This window comes from Portunus trituberculatus, chromosome 17, assembly GCF_017591435.1.
Source record: "Portunus trituberculatus isolate SZX2019 chromosome 17, ASM1759143v1, whole genome shotgun sequence".
In the NCBI taxonomy this organism is placed as follows: Eukaryota; Metazoa; Arthropoda; class Malacostraca; order Decapoda; family Portunidae; genus Portunus; species Portunus trituberculatus.
Genome location: NC_059271.1, coordinates 8,160,408 through 8,185,996, shown reverse-complemented (window position 1 = coordinate 8,185,996; position 25,589 = coordinate 8,160,408). Strand labels below are relative to the sequence as shown.

General features: G+C 42.4%; 1 protein-coding gene across 1 annotated transcript; it reads right to left on the bottom strand.

Moving 5' to 3' along the window:
* Positions 1–324: 324 nt before the first annotated feature.
* Positions 325–22,248, bottom strand: LOC123505199. The gene is made up of 15 exons (XM_045256365.1): positions 22,070–22,248; positions 21,805–21,933; positions 20,136–20,229; positions 19,273–19,479; positions 16,731–16,803; positions 16,008–16,176; positions 15,277–15,385; positions 13,798–13,945; positions 12,745–13,007; positions 11,612–11,773; positions 10,882–11,066; positions 10,065–10,205; positions 8,650–8,797; positions 3,322–3,414; positions 325–2,199 (listed from the first exon to the last, which is right to left on the bottom strand). Exons 1-15 carry the CDS (start codon positions 22,246–22,248, stop codon positions 1,165–1,167), a joined length of 3,135 nt encoding a protein of 1,044 aa, XP_045112300.1. The 3' UTR covers positions 325–1,164.
* Between the last annotated feature and the right edge of the window lie 3,341 nt (positions 22,249–25,589).

Here is a 25,589-nt window from a genome sequence, read left to right as displayed (position 1 = left end):
TCGGAAGTCAGCAAAAAAGAAAATGCCTGTGGATACGTCCCTGGCTAAATAGAAAGAAAAATAGAAGTGTTTACTACACTCTAATCTTAAGAACACTATGCACAATTACGATTAAATTAAATTATCAGTGTCTACTACACTCGATTCTTAATTAAGAAGACTATGCACAATTGCGATTAAATCAAATCCTGAGAAGTCTTCAATCCTCACCTCCAACAACACCCTGCATTGAGGGAAACAGTTCTTGGAGAGTGGCAGCTATCGTCGAACGACGATTTGCGTAAGCTTTTTTTTTTTTTTTTTTTCTTTCTTTCTTTTCTTATATAATTCATTTTTGGGGTCGACAGGGAGGGCCAGCATAGGACAATCAGACAGCGCGGTACCTTCTTGGCTGAACCTGATGAGTGCAGACCAAGGATTGTATATTCCTTGATTGGGTTGGTGGTTGGTCAGGAGACGAGAGAGAATGGTTCGACTTTTTGAAGACATGGCGCAGCGTGACGTGGGTTGTGTTAGACCAGCGTTTCCCAACCTTTTCCGACCATAGCATCCCCTGTTGTCATGCCTAAGCAGTCCAGCATCCCTAACTAATATCTTGTCATTAGAAGGATAAAAGAGAGTGAAGTGTGTGTGCATCACTTCTCAGCACCCCCTATAATTGATTTCATCACCGCCTGAGGGTGCTAGCACCCAGATTGGGAAACGCTGTACAGTTAGACATTTTGAATGAAGGAAGAATGTATTAGTTAGTAGGGAGGGAAGGAAGGGAACAGAACAAAGTTTGGGTGAAAGGAAGTACAGAGGTAGAATGAAAGATGACGCGGTTTGAGGGTTCCATTTTACAAATTTCTTGATAAGCCTAGGATTTCAGCCGTAAACAGATTATTTTGTTTGCAAACGTATTTTGTTGTCAGGTTTATCTATTTGTTTATTTATTTATGAGGTATTTGAATTAAAATGATTTTCCACTGATAACAGATAAATTTTAGTGTGTCATTTCTTTGCTCAAATATTAGTTTTCAGCAGCATATCCCTTTCTTGTCATTTTTTATGTATTGTTTACTCATCTCCACCCTCACTGTAACCACTTTAATATATAAGTTGTTTTCCTTCGTGGAAGATTGGTTATGTTTGACTAAATGCATTACGTCGCTTCTTCCTTTTTCATTTGATGCAATCTGAGGCAGTGGTGAGATACCTTGACCAGCCATCCCTTTCCATTGACATATTGAACTCTTCGTGGCCGACACTGCTCCTCGCCAGTGCAGCTTTCCTTGTCAGGACTGAAATGGTCTGGCGTTCTTTCCCAAGCCCGGCGTTCGTTTTCTTTGATGCATTTAGAGGCAGACGTTTATTTCCTTTATTTGGTGGTGGTTGTCTCATTCTATTACTTTTTCGTGCTCGCTTAGTTGTTATTTTACATTGTGACTGAGCTCCGTTGCACGTTATTGTGTAATCTTTCACCCTGACTCTTCTGTTGGCCATCTTCTTCGTTTTCTTTATTTTCAGAACGTTCACTTTCCATCCTTTATCTTTGACATAGTTCAGTCTCTCTTTGATAACAATCTGGGTCGGTGACTCGATCTTTCTGATTTTAGAAAGATCTTTTCCTCTCCCTCGTCCATTTATGAAGTTTAAACGCTTTTTCACTTGTTGTTTGATGATCCGTTTAAGTTTCTGGTTTTTCTCTTGTTTCTTCTCATCTTTGTCGTGCCTTAAATCTTCTCTGTCATTTACGTCTGTTTCTCGAGTTTTATTATTAGATATTTCCAAGATTTCATCCTCTTTTGCTTTCCCATCACTCTTTGTGCTGTTTTTATCCTTTATAACTTTGATTCTCTTTATTGATTTCTTCGCTTCCTTCATCATCTTCTCCAACAACTTGACGTATTTACTTGAAGGTCGAATCTGCTTTTCAGTGTTTTCCTCACTCGCGTCATCGTCATTTTCACCCTTCCTTGAGTTTCCTGTTTTATATTCTCGCCCTTCATCATTCCGGTCATCCACCTCCTCTAACACTTCATCTTTCTTCTTCTCGTGACGTGGGCGAGTCTTTTTCTTTACCTTGTTCATTAATTTCTTAACCATTTTCTTCATCAGTTTCTTCTCTTTCCCTTCCCCTGGCTGCTTCTTCGTGCTGCTTCTGTACTGATGATTTTTCTTAGCCCGAAAAGACTTACAGCGCCCTCTGATGCACACCTGCGGACATTGCACTTCATTAATTGTTGAAGTATGTAATGTGTGCCTTACTGGATCACATTCACAAACACTGTACCGTACCTCCATTATTTCAAAATATTCTATTTTATAGTTCAAGCTGGTACAATGAGTTTCAAGGGTGTTTTAGTGGTTCTAGGGACATATTTAACACGATCTCTAAATTATTAACATGAGAAAAAGTCTTTAGAACAAGGCTTATAATTTGTCTAGCTAGAGTTTTTTTTTTTAATTAGTACACTCCTAAGTATAACATTAACCCTATTTCTGCTTTTTTTTTTCTTAAACATCTCCAACTGTAAAGTCGAATTTCATATTGATCTTAGTGGCAAATGATCGTAAACAGCCCCTGGAGCGTAGGAAAGACAGCAGCAGCCTTCCATCCCTTACTGTGTGTGTCGATGTAAACACTACGCTGTTCTGAATATAAACAAAGGAGAATCTTAGCAGCAAAAGCATGATAGAGAGGACTATGTCGCATTACACAGTACGCAATCCAAACTTTTATAATGAAATGGTAATGAGAGACGTGTGGGGGGAACTGGTGAGGATTAGAGAACAGGGGGTAGGACAAGGTAGAGAAAATGAAAGGCGGGAGATAGTCAACCCTTTCACTGCCACACGAGACAGTTAGCAGCACAAGAAGCGATGAGTGAAGCCTTTGTAAGCACCTATAACAAAGTGAGTGATGGAAAAGAACACAATTTGCAAAGACTGGACGTGGCTGTAGAATAAGTAAAGATGTCTTGGTTGATTGGTAACTGGGGAGAGGTGTTACAAGTGGCAATCAAATGGTGAACAGGGAGCAGAAGGTGGAGGAAAAAGAGAAAAAGAAAGAAGATGAAGGGTATAAGAAATTGAAATTAAGAGAACTGGTGAATGAGAGACAGATATGGGATATAAGAAATGGGAAATAAGTGATAGTAACAGTGATAGGAGATAAGTGAGATCAATAGAACGTGTCGAATGATGTAAGGGAGGCAGGAGATGGAAAATATGACATCTGCGAACCATTAGGAAGGTGGACAAGGCGAGGACGGAGACGAGAAAGCTGTGTATTTATGTCTTGGGTTGTAAGTGAAGGAAACCAAAGAGGAAACTTACCTTGTTACGGCCACAGGTGGTGCCATCTAACGGAGACACACCGGGACTCCTCAACCTCAGTCCCTTGGAGCACCAGATCTCCTGACACACGTCCTGCAGGTCAAGAAGTGCAGGTCAAGTGGGGTCACATACACGATTCAGAATATTAGAGAAGTGGACAGAATAGGGCAGGTCTACGAGAAGTGGAGAAATGAAGGGTGGTATTCACCAGAAGATTACTGATGAATATTAAGAAGACTGTTCGACATGATAGGGCCTTGAAGAATACCACTGTTAATAGATCTAGGAGAAGAGTGCGCGTCTACTACAGCAGTAATATGACGGTCAGAGGGGAAACTTGAAATGAATTTGCAGAAAGAAGGATAGAAGCAGAAGGAGAATAGTTTGAAATGATAGCTTTGTGCGTGACTGTATCAAAAGCTTGCTCTTTAAGCTACCTCGCTGAAGCACTTAAAGATATCATGTCTTCTGTTCTTCTCTTGGCTGTGTAAACATTGAATCAAAATGGTTTTCTTCGGCCCAGTGACACAAGAAAATGGAACTGGGAGTAATCTCAGCTGACACTGGCTCTAGATGGCTATCAGAGTAAGATGGAATGGAATGTCACAGCATTATTAGCATTATTAATGCACAGGTGCTGATTGTACAAAGAGAGTTAGATAATAGAGATAAGTGACTGATAAAAACGAATACTTTGAAAAGCAAAATCACTGAATCATATGGAATAGATGTATTTTAAGAGTGATTTTGAAGGGATTGAGTACCATCACTGGAAGAGGCGCCCTTGAGATCCCATCTTAAGTATCTCTGTGCACAGTGAGAAGTAATGTTAGTTCTGCACCGTGTGTCATTCTTGTCTGTGGTTAGCTAAAGAATTACAGTCTGGAATTGAGGCGTTTGACTGCTGGCCGTGGTGGGCGCCGCAGTGTTTCACCTCCAAGGTTGTGAGCGCGGCGAGGAGGGGCGGCGCCAAGGATCTTAAGTATTGCGTGGCTGTACTTGCTGCAGACACAGTCCAGGGCAAGGTTGTGCAGTGTCTGACTTTTCAAGTCAAGACTTTGACGCAACGCTGAGTACTAAGAGATCTAACACAACGAAGAGAAACCACCAAGCAATGGACGACCACGACGAGACCCACACCGAGAAGGAGAAGGCTCAGGCTCAGGCTGAGGAACACGGCAGGAAGAGGAGGCTGGAAGGCATGCATGAAGGCTGCGGCAGCCGCCGAAAGAAGAGCCGCCGAAAGAAGCGGAGGAGCGAGCAGGACTCCAAGGGCCACGAGAGGCAGGCCAAGAAGCGGAGGAGCGAAAACCACGGGAAGGAGGGGACGGGGGAGGGTGTGGGGGAGCTGCTGTGGCTGGAGGTGCAGGCCGAGAGAGTGAGTGGGGAGAGGAGGAATGTGAGCGAGTATTGTCGTGTCGGTGTTGAGAAGGGGAACCTGGTGGAGGGGAGCGGCCACCCTTGTACTGTGTGCCTGGACTCCGGCGCCGCGTCCTCTGTGGTGATGATGTCACTGGCAGAGAGAATGGGTCTTGTGACGGGTGGTGAGCGCAGGGAGACCACATGGTTCAACACATACTTGGGAAAGGTGCGCCTGGGCGTGATCACGCTGGCCGAGGTGGTGATCATCCTCAAGGGCGGCGTGGAGGTCAACACGCCCGTCAAGGTGTTTCCAAAAGAGGTAGAGGACAGATACCCCGTCCACACACTCATCCTGTCCATGAACCGCCTGCACGAGGCCGAGATAGTGCAGGAGTTCCACCCAGACGGCAGTGGCAGCCTGTTTCTCCGCCACCCTGACCGTCTGCGGCGAAGAGCTCCCAGCGGGCCAGGCAAAGTGTACACGTTCGGCCTACGAACACTGGACAACGATGAGCCGCTGACGGTGATGGCGGACACCGGCTCCCCAGCGGTTCTCATCGTGTCCAAGACCGGCCAGGACAACGTGACGCGCCTCACAGGCAAGTGTATGGAGCCGCCGCCACCAGTCTTCCTGCACTTTGGACACGGCAAGGGCGTGGAGCTGGACGTGGTGTCCAAACCACTCCGTAAAACAGACGACTTCAAGTGTGGCCGACGGCTGTTCTACGCCCTGTCGGGTGTCATGGACTACGCTGACTCCTCCATCACCGTCAGGCTGGGCAGGGAACATTACTCGTACTACAAGTTTGCCTTCTACCCACGCCGCACCGGATTGCGCGCCGCCCACCTCTTACTGGACCCTCTGCCTTCCACCCACGCTATACCCAGGCAGTGAGTGCGCGCCGCCCACCTCTTCCTGGACCCTCTGTCTTAAACCCACTCTGTACCAGGCAGTGAGTGCGCGCCGGCCATCTCTCCCACAAGTCTCGGCCCATACTGCCCTTCTCAATACAGGAAACATTGCAAGTCTGAATTCCACCGACACGTGCACGCCCACAGTGCACGTCGCTCGCCTCCCATGGCAGTAGCCCCTCTGCCTTCACTGCCATTTGAAATAACATGCATCAAAGAGATAGGAAAGAAACCATAACGTGTGAAAGGAACATCAACAAATAGTACACTCAGTCAGGCCGCCACCATTGTGCACTACTCTAAGTCTAAAGTCTACCGTGACTCGCGTGTAAGGGAGTCACTTCGCCCCCAAGTGACACTCTAACACGGGGAGTTCACTGCAGAGAGAGGATAAAAACCATAACATTTAAAAGGGACATCAACAAGTAGCACACTCAGTCAGACCGCCATCGTTGTGCAATACTCTAAGTCCAACGTCTGACGTCTAATCTGGCTCACGTGTAAGGGAGTCACTTCGCCTCCAAGTGACACACTAACACGGGGAGTTCAGAGCCCAGTGCGGGAATGGATCGCCAGTCTGTCACCACACAGGGATACTGCAGGAATTCACTGAAAAGGGCGGGCTGCAATCACCGCCGCCGCTGCCATGCACAGTAAAGCGGTTTTAATGAAGAGAATGGAGGCACCGTTCCCGTCTCCGCCATGCAGAATTATGCGAGTTTACTGAGAAGGCAAGTTGCAGCCGCCTTTGCTAGCACCGCCGCCGCCACCGCTGCTGCATACACAGCGATTCGAGTTAATAGTGGGGAGGACAGACTGGATCAGCCGCCGCCGCCGCTGCCACCGCCGCCGTACATAGTTAAAGAAGTTTAGTAAGAAAGGCTGGATCCGCCGCCGCCGAACATATACAGTTACTCAAATTTAGCTAAGTGAAGGACAGGCAGGATAAGCCGCCGCCTCCGCAGTACTTATAGTTTAACTAAGAGAAGGACATGCTGGATCCGCCGCCGCCGCTGCCGTCGCCGCCGACGGTTAGCTATAAGTGAAGGACAGGCTGGATCCGCCACTGCCGCCGCCATTTATATACATTGTTAGTCAAGTTTAGCTAAGAGAAGGACAGGCTGGATCCGCCGCCGCCGCCGCCGTACATAGTTGGACAAGTTTAGTTAAAAGAAGAACATGCCTCGGCCCTCAGTGCCCTTCTCAATACAGGAAACAATACAACGGAGCGGATGAAAACCATAACATTTGAAAGGGACGGACATCAACAAGTAGCACACTGAGTCAGGCCGCCATCGTTGTGCAATACTCTAAGTCAGTGTTTCCCAACCTAGGGGTAAATTACCCCAGTGGGGTAATGATCCCATATTTTTGGGGTAATGGATGTTTGGTATGGGATGAGGCAATCTTTTTATATTTTCATATAATTTCAATGAAGATTGATGAAAAAGACACGTAGCAGACTCAACGTGGCACATGACGCCCGAATAGCCCTTTCAGTCACAAAGCCAAAAATAAAATAAACCGGCACAGGCAATACAAGCTCAACCCTCTCATTAAGAATCACGACTAGGTTGTGACTACTATACCTCTGAATATTATAGATTGGCATTATTGTATTGCATAGTTTCTATTAATTTGTCTGCTTTTGATGTATGAAATAAAATTACTTATTTTCCTATTATAGATTTGCATTATTGTATTGCATAGTTTTTATTTTGTCTGCTTTTGAAGTATGAAATAAAGTTACTTCTTTTCCTATATTACGAGTATTTGTTCATTGGGCTAATGGATAATTGTGAAATTGTATTTTTGGGTAATCGCTGCGAAAAGGTTGGGATACACTGCTCTAAGTCCAAAGTCTAATGTTTAATCTGGCTCACGTGTAAGGAAGTCACTTTGCCTCCAAGTGTCACTCTAACACGGGAGTTCAGAGCCCAGTGCGGGAATGGATCGCTAGTCTGTCACCACACAGGGATACTGCATGAATTCACTGGAAAGGGCGGACTGCAACCGTCGCCCACGCCGCCGCCGCCGCCGCCGTCGCCGCCATACACAGTAAAGCCTCGGCTAATACCGCCGCTCCAGCCCACCCATGCAGTCATGAACGCTATGGCGTGTATGGCACGTGTAAATGTGATGGTTGTCGTTGTCGTTGTTGTTGTTGTTGTTGTTGCTGTGTGGGTAGGTGTGGTGTGTGGCGTGAGTGGGTATGCATGGCACGAGTTGTGTGGTGTGGTATGGTGTGGCTGAATGGTGTGTGTGGCTTGGTGTGATGATAGTGACATGTGGCGCTATCACTAGGGTGACTTTCCTCCTTGTGATGATGATAGAAATAATGATGATGTTAGGGTAATTTTCCTTCTTGTGATGATTGCGATGTTGTTGTTGTTGTTGTGGTAATCTTCTTTCTTTTGGTGATAGTGATGATGATGATGATGATGATGATAATGCTGCTGCTGCTGATGATGATGATCTCTGCTATGTTGATCAGTGTTTGGTGTAGTGATCACTGTACTAGTCATGCTTGTATTACTTTTTTCTGTGGCCCGTGTTTTATCTATTCATTTATTTATCAAATTTTAGATAAACTCTTATATTTGTATTTTCTGAACGATCACCTTTTTCAATCACTCTACTTTAAATTTGAGTTTGCTAGTACTACATAGTTTATAAAGTAAACATAATTTATTTTACATCATCGCTCCTTTTCCTTTACTTTTCCTTTTCCCTAAGGTCTTTTTTCTCTTTTCTTTTACTTCTCTTTTCCTTGTGCTGTTTTTTTCTCTTTTTTAAATTGTCACCCTTAGGTTTAATTACTGTCTTTTACTTTTCTCTTCCTTAAGCTATTTCTATCTCCCTTTTTTATATATAATCGTTGAGACTAACTCCTTTTTATTATTTTCTCTCCTTTATACTATTTTTCTCCCCCTTTTTGAGATAACGACCCTCGCGACTAACTCCTCTTTGGCTCCACACGTGACTTGAGGTGACAACAGTGGTGCAGATAACAGTGACACCTGAGAGTGTGCACCGTCAGGAGGACACACTCACGGGGTGGTGGTCGGGGGCGTGGCTCCAGCCCTTGCCGAACATGTAGTGACACTGCTGGTCTGCGTCAAACTTTCTGCCGGGGAGCTCCTCGTCTGGGATGGGATAGGTCAGCATGGCCCCTCCGCTCTCCTCCGCCAGGCACGTCCCTCTGAGTCATACCAAAGAACACTGAGGTATTTGTGTGACAGCCTATGTATTTATTCTGGTTTCCTTTTACCTATATTGGAATTCTCTGCCTTATTCTATGATTCTTCTTATTTGACTTCACTGTGGTATTGGTGTGACTGTCTATGTATTTTATTCTGCATTTTTTTTTTTTTTACCTAAATTGGAATTCTCTGCCTTATTCTATACTTCCTTTTATCTGACTTCGTTCTTAATATCTCAAGACACTGCAGGTATTTGTGAGACTGATCTATGTATTTATTCTGCATTCCTTTTACTTATATTGAAACTCTGCGCCGTTTTCTATACTTCTTCTAATCTTATTTCAGTGTAACTATCTGAAGACATTGTGATATTTGTGCGACTGATCTGTACCTTTACTATGCATTCCTTTTACTTATATTGAAAGTCACTGATTTCTTCTGTGTTTCCTCTTATTCTAATTTCAGTTTCAATATCTCAAGACAATGCGGTATTTGTGTGACTGATCTATACCTGTATTTGGTATTCCTTTTACTTGCATACTCTGGAACTACCTGCTTACTTCTGTATTTCCTTTTACTCTGACTTCAATTTCAATATCTCCAGACACTTCTCAAATCTTAAATATTTTTTTTATGACTGATCAGAACAAGTGTTTTCATTCTGAGTTTCTCTTTGTAACTGTTTTTGTTGAGCTAACCCAGAGCCAGTCTTACAAAAGTGAATTCACGAGCGTAGATGAAGTTTTAAGGAATGTGGTCTCTGGGATCACATTAAGACGAGCCACCGCAGTTATTTTTGGGATGGGCCAGTTTACATTAGGTTAAGTAGAGTTAAATTGTGTTATATTTTTGTGCAGCTGAATGCCAAACCTGAGCTGACCCAATATCATCTGTCCTTACTTATGCCAAAACAGTTGTTATTCATGTGGCTTGTCCTTCCTATGTAATCTGTTAATGTTTTTTTTTTTTTTGTGTGTGCTCTGTTTAATTTGTCCTTTATATTTATTTTCTTTTTACTATTTCCAATCCATTCTTAATACTCTTTGTCCTTTTTCATCTAAACTGTTCTTCATGTTTTTCTTTCCTTTTTAATCTGGTATATTTATGTTGCGTTTCCGATCTATGTAATCTTTTTATTCCATGTTTTTTTTTACCTTTCTATGTAATCTATTATTCATATTTCTGGTCCTTTCTACGTAATCTCTACTATTCCTGCCTCCTGTCCTTCTTGTGCACTATTCACGACGCTCCACTCCAAAGACTCACTGGTTGCGGAGGAAGTCACTGAGTTGGTTCTTGGAGCAGGAGGACCACGTGTGACCGCCGTCGTTGAGCGAGGTGGCCATGATGTGACCCTTCTTGCTGCAACTCGCCGCTCTCTTCTCTCCGTCGTGTACCAGGTTCATGCTGCAGTCAAGGCCAGGCTAGGTTAGGTAGTGACATATTCTGAAATACTTCTGCTGCATCTTCACTACTTTCAATGGGTTGAAAGCAGGTCACAAAAAAATGCTCTTTTTCTTTCTAGCTCGTGATATATGTTAAGATTTCAACACAAGTAATAGGATAAACACTATTAGAACCTGGACTCTGTTGCATTTGAAAATAGTCATGGAACGAGAGAGGAAGGTGTTTGTTGAATACTTATCCAGCTCAGATCATGTTAGGTTAAATCAGAAAAAACAGATACTATACTATTTTAACTCTCTTTGTTTGTTATTGACTACGTGATTTTTTATACTTGATTTCATTATCCCTAGATCACGGTTTTTTTTTTTCTTTTAGTCTGTAGGACATTGGCAGTTCAAACATTTATCCCTTTCTTTTGGCTAACTCTCTCAGACGTGCACAGGAACTGGCATTCTAAGTGAGCCTTTTTTTTTTTTTCTTTAACTATTTCTGTTAATCTTGGCCAGCTTCCCCTCTTACATAAACAAAATATTCAAAACTAGTGCAAAATTTAACCTATTATCTACTCTACCCATTCATTCATGTGAGTGAAAATTGTGTGCACATCTGTATCCCATTTTCTACCAACCTATCACCAGCCGTCATCACCATTCATGTTACAGATTTGCTAACTCACTTGTGTCCTATTTCGTGCGCAATGGTGAAGGCCGAGGTGAATTTGGTGCCCTCTACGATGGAGCAGGAGTGCTTGGGTGAGCACATTCCCCCGATGAAGGACATGCCAGTGGTGGAGGTGGCCTGTGGCTCTCCGGAGTACAGGTCCAACCCCGTCAGGAGCAGGGCGTGGTCCCATTGTTTGCCCTGTGTTGGTTGTAAGTTGTGTAAGGTTTGGGTCTCTCTCTCTCTCTCTCTCTCTCTCTCTCTCTCTCTCTCTCTCTCTCTCTCTCTCTCTCTGTGTGTGTGTGTGTGTGTGTGTGTGTGTGTCTGTGTGTGTGTAATGTGAGGTGTACGCTCCACATAATGTGCACACACGCAGACGAAAACACACACACACACACACACAACACACACACATACTTTATGTTTATTTTTTATGCAGTTTCACAATCTACGTATACTATATTATGAATAGAAATGTGAAAATAAATAAGAACGTACATACATGCACATACATACATAAAACAAGGTCAGCACGAACAAGGCAAAGATTAATGAAGTGTTATGATCACATGGTTGCAAAAGCTTCGTGGTTACAAAGGTCTTGGCGTCTTAATCTCAACATCACACATACAGACTCTCCTTAAATCAATAAGACAATTCAAGAGTACTTTTCAAGATTATAGTCACATGTCAACGAGTATTCTGAGAAGGAAATTTTGTACGATACTCTTTCCTTCTTTCCTTACCTTGCTGGTGCTCTCGGCCTGCCAGACGCAAAAGTTACTGAGATACTTATTTCCGTCCCCGCCTGCCTCGCTCACCACGCCGGCACTCAAGAACTTCACCTTCATTACCGCCAACTTCACGCTCATGACACCAAGGCTCGGATCGGAGAAGAGACGGCTCACCTGAGGAGGAGGAGGAGGAGGAGGAGGAGGAGGAGGAGGGACAAGAGGAAAAGGAGAAAAGGATCAAGAGGTGAAGGAAAAAGAGGAGGACAAGAAGAAAATAATAAGGAGAAGAAAGAGGAAGAGGAGGACAAGAAGAAAGAGGAGGAGGAGGAGAACAAAAGGAAAAGAAGAAGGAAAGGAACAAGAGGAAAAGGAAGAAGAGGAGGACAACAAAAGGTAAAGAAGGAGGAGAAGAGGAAGGAGAAGAAAAAGGAGGAGGAGGGCAAGGAGAAAGAGGAGACCAAAGAATAAGAAGGAAAGGAATTGGATGAAGAATTAGACGAGGAGGAGGAGGAGGAGGAGGAGGAGGAGGAGGAGGAGGAGGAGAAAGAAGAAGAGGAGGAGGAGAGGGATGAGAATAGGAAGAATAATAGGAGGATGAGTAGTTGTACAAAGAGAAAGACGAGAACAAAGAAGAATATAAAAAAGAGAGAGAGAGAGAGAGAGAGAGAGAGAGAGAGAGAGAGAGAGAGAGAGAGAGAGAGAGAAATAAATCCAGGATGAAAAATAAAATCATAAACAAAATCCAACTTTTCTCACAACTCTCGAACACACATAAATATACAAACCAACCTTCGACTTCCCTCATTAGCAACACCAAACATCGACTATATAATTAAACGCTGTGCATGCTGACCCCTATACCCTCTCTTCAAACACCACTAGTACTACACTATATAACACATTAACCCCTTCAGTACTGAGGCGCAATTTTTACCACTAGTTTTGTGTGTGATTAGACGATTTTATTCACATTAGGAAGGGCCTATGGAGCTCAGAAGGTTAATAGCTAGAGTCTTCACTATTTTAACCCCCCTACATAAGTTTCTGAAGCTGTATAAAATCACCAAATAGTAAGAAGAATAGATATGTTATGGTACCGAAGAGAATAAGGGCACTCCTCTCAAGTTTGTACAATTAACACTCACCACGTTAAGAAGAGTCATTACAATCTCCTTGGCTTTATTCTTTGGGTTCGCTTTGGGGTACCGTTTCTGGACGTGCGATATCAGAGAGTCGTCTATGTACACCGCCAGCTCCATCGTGTACTTCTTTGAGCTCTTCCGTGTCACTCTACGCCTCACTGCCCTCGTCATTCTGTGGCCCCGGGTGTGTGTGCGCTGCTCCCCTGCTCGTATGAGGGGCGTCTCAGTGTGTGCATGGCTTCGTACACTTGTGAGGTTTGTAGTATCTAGAGGAAGGGTAAATCGTTCAGTTTCCTCGGCTGGTAAAGTGTTTGAGGTTTAGTGTTCGATTTGAAAGACGCTGATTGAAAGATATGAAAAAAGGAAACTGCAGCCACTAAAAAATCAAAACAGTTCATCTTTTTCCTTTTCCCGCCACTGGTGTCTCAGAACTATACGCTAAACCTGCTCTACCATAACAGTTTCTAAGTTCAAAGTATTGCCACAGCAGTCATAGGGTTAATTATCGTATTCTAGAACACCTCTGCACCGAACTTTCACTATTTGATAAAAATCTATATCTGAGGTTACAAGTGTTTTTTTAGGGTGTTTTTATTATTCTTCTGACAGATTAGACGGATTTTTACATTATCAAGGGGAGAATAGTGAGTGAGTGAATTACTGAGTTAATGCCACGGCTGTAACTACGCATTATTACTGAATATCATGACTTTTAGAGATGTTTTCTTATGGTGTATATGTATGTGTGTGTGTAGTGTCGTGTCAGTGTGTCTATAGTGTAGTGTATGGTGTAGTGTTAGTGTGTAATGCCAGTGTGTGTATAGTGTAGTGATAGTGTGTAGAGTGTAGTGCTAGTGTGTAGTGCTAGTGTGTAGTGCCAGTGTGTGTATAGTGTAGTGTTAGTGTATAGTGCCAGTGTGCATCTAGTAGTGTTAGTGCGTAGTGCCAGTGTGTGTACCTATAGTGTAGTGTTTAAGGAGCCTAACAACCAGGGTCATAGGGCGCCGCGTGCAATAACAGAGTCACACGGCACTGCACTTCGATAGAATAACTGACCTGACGTGTCTGTGGAGGCAGGGCTGAGGGGAAAGATAACTAAGAGAGGCAAGTCTGGATCCCCGTGGTGGTGGTGGTGGTGGTGTAGTGGTGGAGGCGGCAGTTCTTCCAGCCGGTAAGTCTTCCCGTGGTGCAGGAGAAGGCCGCTCTTAGGTAAAGAAGAGATAGGTTTGTGAGTGACGGGAGGAGTGTGGCTTGCCTCTCCACGTACGGGAATCCTTAACCCCTTCATTGCTGGGACACATATTTACCCTAAGATTTGTGTACGACTAGACCATTTTATTGGCATAAGGAAGGGTCTATGGAGGTCAGAAGATTAATGGCCACGGTCAATTCACTATTTTAATTCCCCAACATAAGTTTCTGAAGCTGTATAAAATCACCAAATAGTAAGTAAAATGAATACGAAAACGCATCATGGTACTGAAGGGATTAATGATACTCAATGTAAACAATTAAGTCATTTTCTTCCTGCTTTTAACAAAAACTACATAAACCATAAGACAGGTACCCCAGCCAACCTTTTCTTTAATTATACTCTTGTTGCCCTTGGCTGGTTTTCCTCCTACATGAAAAAAAAGAGGAAAAAGAGGAGAAGCTGCAGGAAACCAATACACCAATACGCCTACCAGTGACACTCCCTTTATGCAGCAAACATATCATATTAACCTGTCATCTCTATCCACCAGTCTGTATGATCTTCCGTTACTGCTTCCTGTTGACAGTGGATTAATAACCTGATCACCGAGGCTAAACCAATCGTCTAGTATAGCTTCTTAATTAATTTCAAAATCTAAGTATATGATGGTGAAACTCAGTAATTTCTACCATGACCTGATCACTAACCCTAAGCACTTGCCAGCATCTTTCTAGCTATGTCTGATTTTGCCACCTAAACACTTGCGCCTCCAGCTCCAGTTTGTCCTATAGTTTGTTTCCTCTAAAATAGCTCCTGGCTCTTGGTCTGAATGTTGTCCCAAGGAATGTGTGGTTGTCAGATCTTGAGGAAAACCGTAGTCTATCCTTCTCATAAGCATGCTAATCAACAGAAAATAAGCATTATTCACATCAAATCAATTATATCATCAGTAAGCTACAATATGTTTTAAACCCAGGAGCCATTTTAGAGTAGACAGACTATAGTAAAGTAAAGTGACATCAATACAACGCAAGCTTCATTTAATTTATGTCTCTATACGTAATGAAAGACACACGAGAAAACTCATATTTTGGAACACTGCTCCCTCACCACTACTGTTTTCAAAGGCCACAGAGATGATTAGCCAGTGTTAATCTGTTATAAGAACCGTAAAAACATCCTTAGAGATCCGTGTAACTTAAGTAGACCCTTTTGAATGTAGTAAGAGTGCAATATAGAAGCGTTTCGTCTACAAAGTTACAGCACACATTCTTCCATTCCTGCTCTCAACGCACAGCCGCCTACTCTCAACAGCCAAGGAGCCTGCACTTAACACTCACCAGGCCGTCACAGGTGGATATCACGGCCCAGGAGACAGAGAACCCGCCGGAATAGAAGCAGTCAGCGAGCACCTGCTCCTCGTTCCCCGCTGCTGACGAGTTGTGGGACCTGCAGGGACGGACACGATCAAGCAGGGAGATAGATAAGTATGTTTCAAGTAAGTTCAGCTGATGAGGAGTGAAGAAGAAGAAGAAGAAGGAAAACAAGAACAAGAACAAGAACAGTAGGAACAAGAAGAACAAGGACAAGAGCAAGAACAACAAAAGAAGGTGTCTTATGGAAGGATATGTACACAGTGAGTAGTGAAAAGTCCAAATGACATATTTCTTGACAGACAGGAGTGATTCACCACGACTCACGGGTCACGGTTTAATAGAGAGATAAATAAATGTGTTTGAGGGGAGTTAACTTCTTCAGCACTGGGACGTATTTCTACCTTGTTTTTTTTTTTTTTTTTTTTTTTTTGCATAATCATACGATTTTATTGACATTAAGAAAGGTCTGTGGAAGTCAGAAAATTAATGGCCAGGATCTTCACTATTTCAGTCCTCCACATAAGTTTCTGTAGCTGTATAAAATCACTAAATAGTAAGCAGAATGCATATGAAAACGCGTCATGGTACTGAAGTAGTTAAGTTGACTGAGGGTGCTGTGTGAGGGAAGCAGTGAGGACAATGAAGCAGGTAGGGAATGAAAGCGACGTGTTTCTCGACAGACAGTAGCGACTCACCAAGACTCAAGATCTGGCGCCACAATACTGTTCTTCTCCAGGACGAGCTCGAGATGGCCAGGCGGCAGAGGAAGGTGAAGGCGGAGAGAGGAGTCAGTGTTAACCTCCCGCTTGTCCCGCCGTGCCTTCACCGCTCCCGCCTCCCACCGCAGCACTCGGTAACTCGCTGCTGTGTACACCAATCTCATCAGTAACCTTGCCTTTAGTGAGTCCCGCAGTGGTCTTATCGTGCAGAGACTATCAGGCATGAAAATAGTGTTTATGTTGTAATGGTGATACTTTACGATGTCAAGCAGATGTCTCTGATACAATAAATGAGTAAATAAATGAATAGATAAATAGATAAGAAAATTAATAAATTGGTGCAATGAAAGTACAATAGAAATTGATAAATAAGTAAACAAATCAAGTGAAGTAAATGAAAATAATAAAGGAAACTAACGACACACACCATGAATTTAGGTGCATATCCATAAATAAACACAGCACGCTTGTTTTTCTTCTTTTTTATGTAAGAAGGAAAAACTGGCAAAGAGCAACAAAAAATTATTAAACAAGAAGACCTACTAAGATGCCAGTTCCCAAGCAGGTCCGAGAGAGTCAGCCAAAAACTCAGGATCTCTGCAAATAAGCTACACTTCACTTTATACATGAATGGTACAGCTCGGAAGTGAGACCAGCAGGTGAACCTAAACCAGCGCAGACCACACCACCAACACTTACCTTCAGGATGGCGGGAGAAGAAGGCAGCTTCCTCCTGGGGCGTCAGCGGGGCTCCTGTGTCAGCCAACACCACCTGAAGTAAAGGACATTGAAACTTTCCAACTCACATTCCTTAGTGATTCGTAGCTTAAGAAGGGGACGTAATGGAGGTCTTTAAACCCTTCAGTACTGGGACGCATTTTTTACTATGAGTTTTGGGATATGCTTGGACGATTTTATCTAGATTATGAAGGATCTATGGCGATCAGAAGATTATTGGCCAGTCTACAATATTTTTGTCCCCGCATAAGTTTCTGAAGCTGTGTAAAATCATCAAATAATAAGCGTAATTAATATGAAAACGTGTCCTGGTACTGAAGAGGTTAAGTGGTATAAGCGATAGAACAGGGATGACAACAACAAATTCTCAAGATCAGAAGAAATAACGAGTTTAATTTTAATGCAGGTGACTGAGGAATAAGAAAAGGATATTTCAGATTGGTTAGTAGTTAAGGAAAGATGCGCCAGATAGCAATGAAAGGGTTAATCCATCTTTCTATCTATTACTTCCTTTCCTTTCCCTCTCAGTTACCCTTCCCTCTTACAGTCTGTACCCACGCCTCATGTGTACCCACGCCAGAACAAAGCCGAACGAAAGATGTGCCAGATAGCAATGAAGGGGTTAGTTAATCCATCTATCCATCTATCACTTCGTTTCCTTTCCCTCTCAGTTACCCTTTTCCCCTCTTACAGTCTCCCACGCCTCGCCTGCATTTACCCACGCAGAGACAACGCAGGAGGAAAGATGCGCCAGATATCAATGAAAGGGTTAATCCATCTATATCCATTTATCATTTCTTTTCCTTTCTTTCTCAGTTACTCTTTCCTCTTACAGTCTGTACCTACGCCTCGACTATACCCAGTCCAGAACAACGCCGGAGGAAAGATGTGCCAGATAGCAATGAAGGGGTTAGTTAATCCATCTTGATCCATCTATCCATCCATCACTTCCCTTTCCTTCCCTTTCAGTTACTCATCGCCTTACAGTCTATACCCACGCAGGAACAACGCAGGAGGAAAGATCCACCAAATAGCAACGAAAGGGTTAATTGATCTATCCATCTATCACTTCCTTTCCTTTCCCTCTCAATACCCTTTCCCCTTTACAGTCTCTACCCACGCCTCGTCTGTACCCACGCAGGAACAACACCTGACCCACACCAACCAAGCACTCAGTGAAAAGCTACACGGCGTCAACACCTCACAGCTACCAGGATGCAAGTGACGTGCGAAGATATGATGGAACGCAATAACAGAGGGGGAAGGAGGGACAATCAGTAATGCTCTCCGTCCCTCCATCCCCCTGCTGGCACATTAATAATTCATCGCAGCGCCAACCAACACGGCCACCGCGGTATGAGCATGCACGTAGAGTATCCGGCACCAGGATAGACGCGTCCCTTGCGTAATATTGTCACGCCGCTCATCAACAATGCAACCTGTAATTACTGTAGTGTTTGTATGGAAGCCCGGCATTCTCTAACTCACGCTATTTGTTCCCTCCGCCATTTCCCACTTTCCTTCCCTTCCCAAATACATTACTAGCGGTTTTTATTTTACTGGAGATGAAAAAAAAATATACTATGAAGGAAAGTTGTTATAATGAATCTGGCTGTGTTTACTGCGGTGTGTGTTTGTGTAAATGATAACTTTCTTATATCATTCCCACCCACCACACCCCTCAAAAATGAATAAATAGATAAATGAGTAGATAAATAAAACTGCCATCGTCATTGTCATTTATAGCATCATCATCAGCAGCAGCAGCATCACCACCACCACCACCATTATCATCAGTATCACCACCACCATATCATCATCATCAGCATCACCACCACCACCACCACCCACCACCACCACCACCACCACCATTACCACCACCATCACCACTACCACCACCACTACCACCATCACCACCATCATCATCATCAGCAGCAGCAGCATCACCACCACCACCACCACCACTATCATCATAATAATAATAGTAATAATGATAATAGTAATAGTGCTAATGATGACAACAAGCAGCAGTGGTAGCCATTACTGACACACTATAAACAGAATCATAAATAACTATAGATTAATGAATAAATGAATAAATAAATGATAGAAACTACAATTCATGTGGGCTTTTTTCTAATATTCATTTTTCTGCCCTTGGTAGTTCTCCCTGTTACATAAAAAAAAAAAAAAGATAAATAAGTACCGCGCTTTGGGATCAGAGGGGTCTCCAAGCGCACGGGTTCGAATCCTGTCCACGGTCCGAGTGTAGGCTGGGTTTCCTCACTCGGGGCAACGGTTTCCTAGCGGGTGGGCTTTGAGATAGGAGGTACCCTAAACAGTATCCCCCTTTAGCCCATAAATTCCCATGAAAAGCCCACATGGTATAAATAAAAAAATAAAAAAGTAAATGAATAAATAAACAGACACTAGAGTTCTTCCACTGTTAGAAAAAGAGCACCACAATAACACTAGGATGACGAGGAAGGACTGGCTGACTAACCTGCAGCGGGAGGCGTGCGTGAGTGCAAGTAAGCTTCCCATGAGGCACAACGCCCTTGTGGCTGAGGGGCACATGTTGGTGGCGGCGGACGGACACAGTGACACAGCGAGACAGCGACCTCTTCACCACCCGCTCATAACACTGACACCTGACAACTGACCACTGACTGACCTCCTGCCGCTCACTGCTCACTCTCTTTAGCGGTAACTAAAACAATGGCGAGCTGGTACCGGCTCTAGGGGTTAACAATTCACCATTATTATATTAGTACGTTGTTTGTAGTGTTTACAGAAACTCCAACTGTTTGATTTCACTCTCGTCCTCACCTAGTTAAGTTTACAGCACGGAGTTTTCAAGACACTTTATAAATTTGGATCGATTTTTTTTCTATACCCATTAGGGACGGATAGCTTCAGTTTTTTTTCTTTCTTTTTTTATGTAAGAGGGAAAAGCTGGCCAAGGACAACATAAAACGAAAGAAAAGTTTCATTTAGTTTCCAGCGTTTCCTTACAAGTCCGAGAGATTTAGCCAGAAAAAAAGGGATAAATGTCTTGAAACTTTCCTTTTGTTGTTGTTGTTGTTGTTGTTGTTGCTGTTGTTGCTGTTGTTGTTGTTGTTGTTGTTGTTCTAGGTCACAGTTCTTCTAGCATCAAGAAGCTCATTCATTATTTTCCACAATGAGATGAAAAAGAATATGAAAAAAACAAAGAAGCCTGCAAAAAAACCATCAGAACTACGCCTGACAATCGTTAGAAACTAATTAAAAAGTCACGCTCTAGTTACTGTCCGTCCGTCACGGAAGGGACAATAATAAGTGTGTAACGTTACCACTGTTGCGTCACGCTGGGCCGTCACATCACACCGCCACCGCCACCGCCGCCGCATCACATTTCGGAGGCCGCTGGGAATAAGCAAACCTCCGCGGCGCCCTGAACACGTCCGGGAAACCCCACGTCCTGTCAACTCCGGGGAGACACCAGGGGAGGCACACGTAAAGGATTTGAACTAACCTATTCTAACCTACCCAAACTTAACTTAACCTACCCTAACCTACCCTAACCTAACCTAACTTAACCTAACCTAACCTATACCTCATCTAACTTCACCTAACTTCACCTCACCTCACCTAAAATAACCTAACCTCTCTAACCTCACCAAACCCAACCTAACCTATACTACATATCTTCACACTTTTAACGCTTGAAATGGGATCTGGAAAAAAAATAATGGATAAGTAAAACAATAATAATAATAATAATAATAATAATAATAATAATAATAATAATAATAATAATAGTAATAGAAATAAAAGTAGTAATAAAAGCGACCATAAGTATCAATGAAGTAGTTACAGTGTGCAATATTAGTATGTCACTCAGTCGCGTGTCACTTAAGTCCTGTGACCTTGTGAGCGGCGGGCGGGGGAAGCGGCTCTCTTTGTTACGCTATTATGCAAATCCGGGAGAGGGAGTGTCGGCGAGGCCACGTGACCCTGTGACCTGCCTGCCTGGTGAGGGGTGGTGACTTTGCTGTCCTCATTGCTCCCTCCCACTCCATCCCGTTACTCGTACCTCTCACTAACTCGTAACTAACATTGATAACGTTCCCATTTATTCTGGCTAACTTTCTCGGTTCTGTTCGGGAACTGGCATCTAAGTGGGCCTTTTTTTATTAACCCCCTTCAATATTGAGACACATTTTTACCTTGAATTTTTGGGTGTAATTAGATGATTTTATTTACATTACGAAGTGTCTATAGAGGTAAAAAAAAAAAAAAAGTAATGGCCAGAGTCTTTACTATTCTAATCCCAATAAATGTTTCTGAAGCTGTTTAAAATCGCTGAATAGTAAACAGAAGGAATATGAAAACGCGTCGTGGTACTGAAGGGTTTAATGTTTTTTGTTACTCTTGGCCAGTTTTCCCTTCTTACGTAAAAAAAAAAAAAAAAAAAAAAAATAAATGAAAATAGAAAATAAATAAATAAAAATAATTAGATAAACAAAAATAACCCTTTATCTTCTTCGGTCTCTGCAGCGTAATAGAATAAGATGGTCTATAGAGAAAGTATATTGAGTAGAGCGCAGGTAAGAGGTGAGGAGACAGTAAGCATTGCAATATATTCATGCGAGTACACACCAAAAATATTTCAACCTCTCGGCCTTTAATGGAATGACTGAAATGTGATGCCTTTCTGATAAACTCTGCTCATGACTACGAGTTAAACCAACAGAGCATCCCAATGTTGTTTTCGTGGTGTTGTAGTGATTACACTGGTCTGCGATGTTTTCAAGGTCTAACATATAATACCTGATTTTAGACCAGTTTTTGCACTGAATCCAAAAATCATGCTCATTTTACTCAATCAGATCAGGTTAATGAAATATTAGCACATTAAAAATATCCTAAATTCCGATCTATTTCTAGGTGAATAAAACGCAATATTGAAAATATTAGACTGATTTATTCACAGAAGGCTTACAAAATATTTTGAATAGATATCAAGAAGAGTATAATGAACTAAGGAAGCTACTCATGGATGAATGGTCTCTTCAGGGGCTTCCGTTTGTGCTGAGCAGACTGCGCATCCCTCTTTAGGCACCAGCAGTAGTCGGCCAGAAAGTTGACATCCAATCGGCCTTGATAGCGTTCCTCCATAACTCTGATATATTGGTGAAAGCACTCACCCTGTTCTTCACTGAAGTCTCCACAATTTTCTGGAAAATAGTCCAGATGAGACCGGAGGAAGTGCATTTTCACTGACATGCGCACCAAGTTAGCGGAAATTCTCCATTAACTCATCAACCACCTTCTGATACTGGGAACTTCTGTGGTTGCCAAGGAAGTTTGCAATGACTGACTTAAGGGACAACCAGGCAGAGAGTTCAGCAGGATTCAGTGCATCATCAAAACTAGTATCCTTGATGAGTTCCCTTATTTGAGGACCATCAAATATTCCTGCCTTAATTTTCTCCATGCTTTTCGTTGAAATTTCTGATGTAAGAAAGCAAATCCTCCACCTTCCCTGTCCAATGCCTTTACAAAGTTGTTCATTAGACTGAGTTTGATGTGGAGGGGTGGAAGCAATATCTTGCTCGGTTCAACCAAAGGGTGGGACAAAACGTTGTGTGACCCCAGTTTTAATCCTTGTCTTGATGGCCACTCTTGTCTGACATAATGCTGGTCATCAACACGGCTATCCCATAAGCACAGAAAGCATGGATACTTTGTGTAACCACCTTGAATGCCTAGGATGAGTCCAACAACTTTAGGATCTCCACAGATCAACTATTTATGTTTCTGGTAGTTCAGAGCATACAACAGACGTTCTATGCTTTTGTGGGATTCTTTCATTTCAACTGAGTGCCTAACAGGGATCGATGAAAACTTGTTTGCGATATTCAGAAGAACTGCTTTGAGACTTCTGTTAGATGAATCAATGACAAGTCTCTATTCCATAGCATCATACTTCAGACTAAGTAATTCAATCAGGTCAGCAATATTGCTACAGGAAACCAGTGAAGATACTTCATCAAACATGAAAAAAATTCTTAATTCTCTCACGGTTCTGACATCAATAGAATGTTGTTCCTGGCGCCAGTAAACGTTTCTCTCGAAAATGAGAACCCAGTAGCTGGGTAGGCTCCTTTGAAAGGTTTAGGTCTCATGTCAGGTCATTGAGTTCGGCTTGGGTCAAACGCACCTGTTGGTCGTCGTCTTCCGGCCTGTATTAATCACACTTAGCTGTATCAATCATGTCACTAGATTCGGAATCAGAACTAGATTCCATGGTGACATTTGGCTCAGAAACAGGAAGATCGGGGACATGGGGGACTGGCTTTATGACAGAAGGAACATCAGGGTATTGAACATGGTGCTTGTTCTTGCGATTGATGCCTTTTAGATTTGTCATGCAAAAGTAGCAGTCGGTAACATGATCTTTCCCTTCCCTCCTCACCATTGGGACACCAAATGGCACACTCTTCCTTTTCTTGTTCCTCCAATCCCGTAAGTTCTCTACACATATTTTGCAATAGATATTTTGGCTCCAAAGTAAGCGTGATATGCCTTCTTCACAAAATCAGTGATTTTTGCTTGACGGTCTGGAAGAATAACATGTCCGCAGATGTAACAAAACCTATTAGGATGTTTTTTACACTTCCAATCCATTTTTATAGACCTAAAAACGGAAATGAAAATATTTATTAAAGGTTACCCACTACCTGGTTTTGCAAAAGCAAAGCCCATAAACGCATGGATTGCAATATTTTGGAAAAATATGCTGGAAAAGAAGTTGACTGTATCTTAGAAACCAGACCTGACCCGGGAAAATAAACTGTATTTTTTTAATTCAGCATGCAAAAATGGTCATAAATCAGTTGGAAAACCATTGACCTTTTCAAAAAAGTTTTGAAACGCAGACCAGTGTTATTAACCCCTTCAGTACTGGGACACATTTTACCTCGAGATCTGTGTATGATTAGACCAATTTATTAACATTAGGAAGGGTCTATGGAGGTCAGAAGATTAATAGCCAGTCTTCACTATTCTAATCCCCACATAAGTTTCTGGAGGTGTTTAAAAATCACCAAATAGTAAGCAGAATGAAAATGGAAACGCGTCATGGCACTGAAGGGGCTAATAAACTTTGATGGCTGTGTGGGATCAATAGTATAGCGTTGTAATAGCTAACTGATGATATTTTACCATAAACCCTGTGAAAAAAAAATAAAAAAACATATACTGCCTAATTTTGACAAGTCTTAAGGTCTTGAGAACCATCCAAGGAAGGCAACTGTCATTTCTAGACCTGAAAAGGACTGGAGAAAACCTGCTTATGAGGAATTAATCTGGTGATAGATTGGCAAGATTTCTAGTTTATCAAAAGGAGAAACTCTCTTGAAAACCCGGTTAGTTGTCTCTGTGGCCTTGCAAAATTGTCGTAGTGAGAGAATAAAGCGTTTTTAAGGGTGTTTTATGGTTCTAGTGATTAAACTGGCAATACTTCTAGTTTATTAAAAGGAAAAACTGTCTTGAAAACCCAGCTAGTTTTCCCTGTGGCCTTGGAAAGCTATTGTAGTGAGAGACAGAAGATAGGGAGGAATGGCGCAGCAGTCTATAATCAGGTACATTGGTTTAGGTCAGAGGTTCTCAAAGTTTTTTAAGAGGGAAAAACTGACCAAGGACAATAAAAGGAGTTAGAAAAAGGCCTACATAGTTATTGCTTAGTGTGAGAAACAAGTTACGGTTCCCTCCATTTCCGCCCTCATCACTAGAGTTGCCAATCTGTTAATCATCAGCTGTGAACCGCCACGCCTGCTTCGACTCGTATCCGAAACACGTTCCAGTCAGCACAGGTAATGGGGAGGAATTTGTGTCGGATACAAGTGTGAATGAAGCGTGTATGAAAGTCTGAATGTGTACGTATGTTAACATTTTTTGATATGGCTAAAAAAAAAAGATAAATAAAGAATAAAAATAAATAGATAAAAATATAAATCAATAAAAAAAAGGTTACATTAAGGACAAGAAACAAATGTATATATGTGAAATAAATACACAGAAAGTCAAAAGAAAGTTACAATAAATAAAAAAAAAAAAAAAAAAAAAAAATGGCCTAATATTCACGCAAGAAAGTTACAGTAAATAAATGAATAAATAAATGAATAAATAAAGGATCTAATACTCATGCTAGGGTGATGGCAAAAAAAAAAAAGAAGAAGAAAAGAAAGGATATGATGAGTCCAAGCAGGTGGTTCACAATAGGCCACTGACCGCAGACAACGCAAAGTGATGACCGAAGGGAGGGACTGTACATACATCTTGGATCTTGACGGCCCATCAACCCTGTGGCCAATGTAATGCAGCCCTGATTAAAGGAACACATTCAAGAACATATAGCTATCTAGAAAAGGCAGGGCACTTTGTTGGTAGTCAAGGAGCACAGTTTGCGAGTCAGTGGTTCAGAGTACTGGGAGGCATTTTACCTTGAGTTTTGGGTGTGATTAGATCATTTTATTAACATTAGGATGCGTCTTTGGATGTCAGAAGAGTAATGGCCACAGTCTTCACTATTTTAATCCCCGCATAAGTTTCCGAAGCTGTATCAAATCACCAAATAATAATCAGAACAAATATGAAAACGCGTCCTGGTACTGAAGGGGTTAAGGGACATGACTGATGGCAAAGGTGGTGAGTGAGTACATAAATGATAACTGATGTAGTGTTTGTAATCTCATCCACCGGGTAAAACTTAGACTTACTGCACTGAAACCAAAAATATCATAGTGCCAATGTAACAGTTAGAAGGGCTCAACC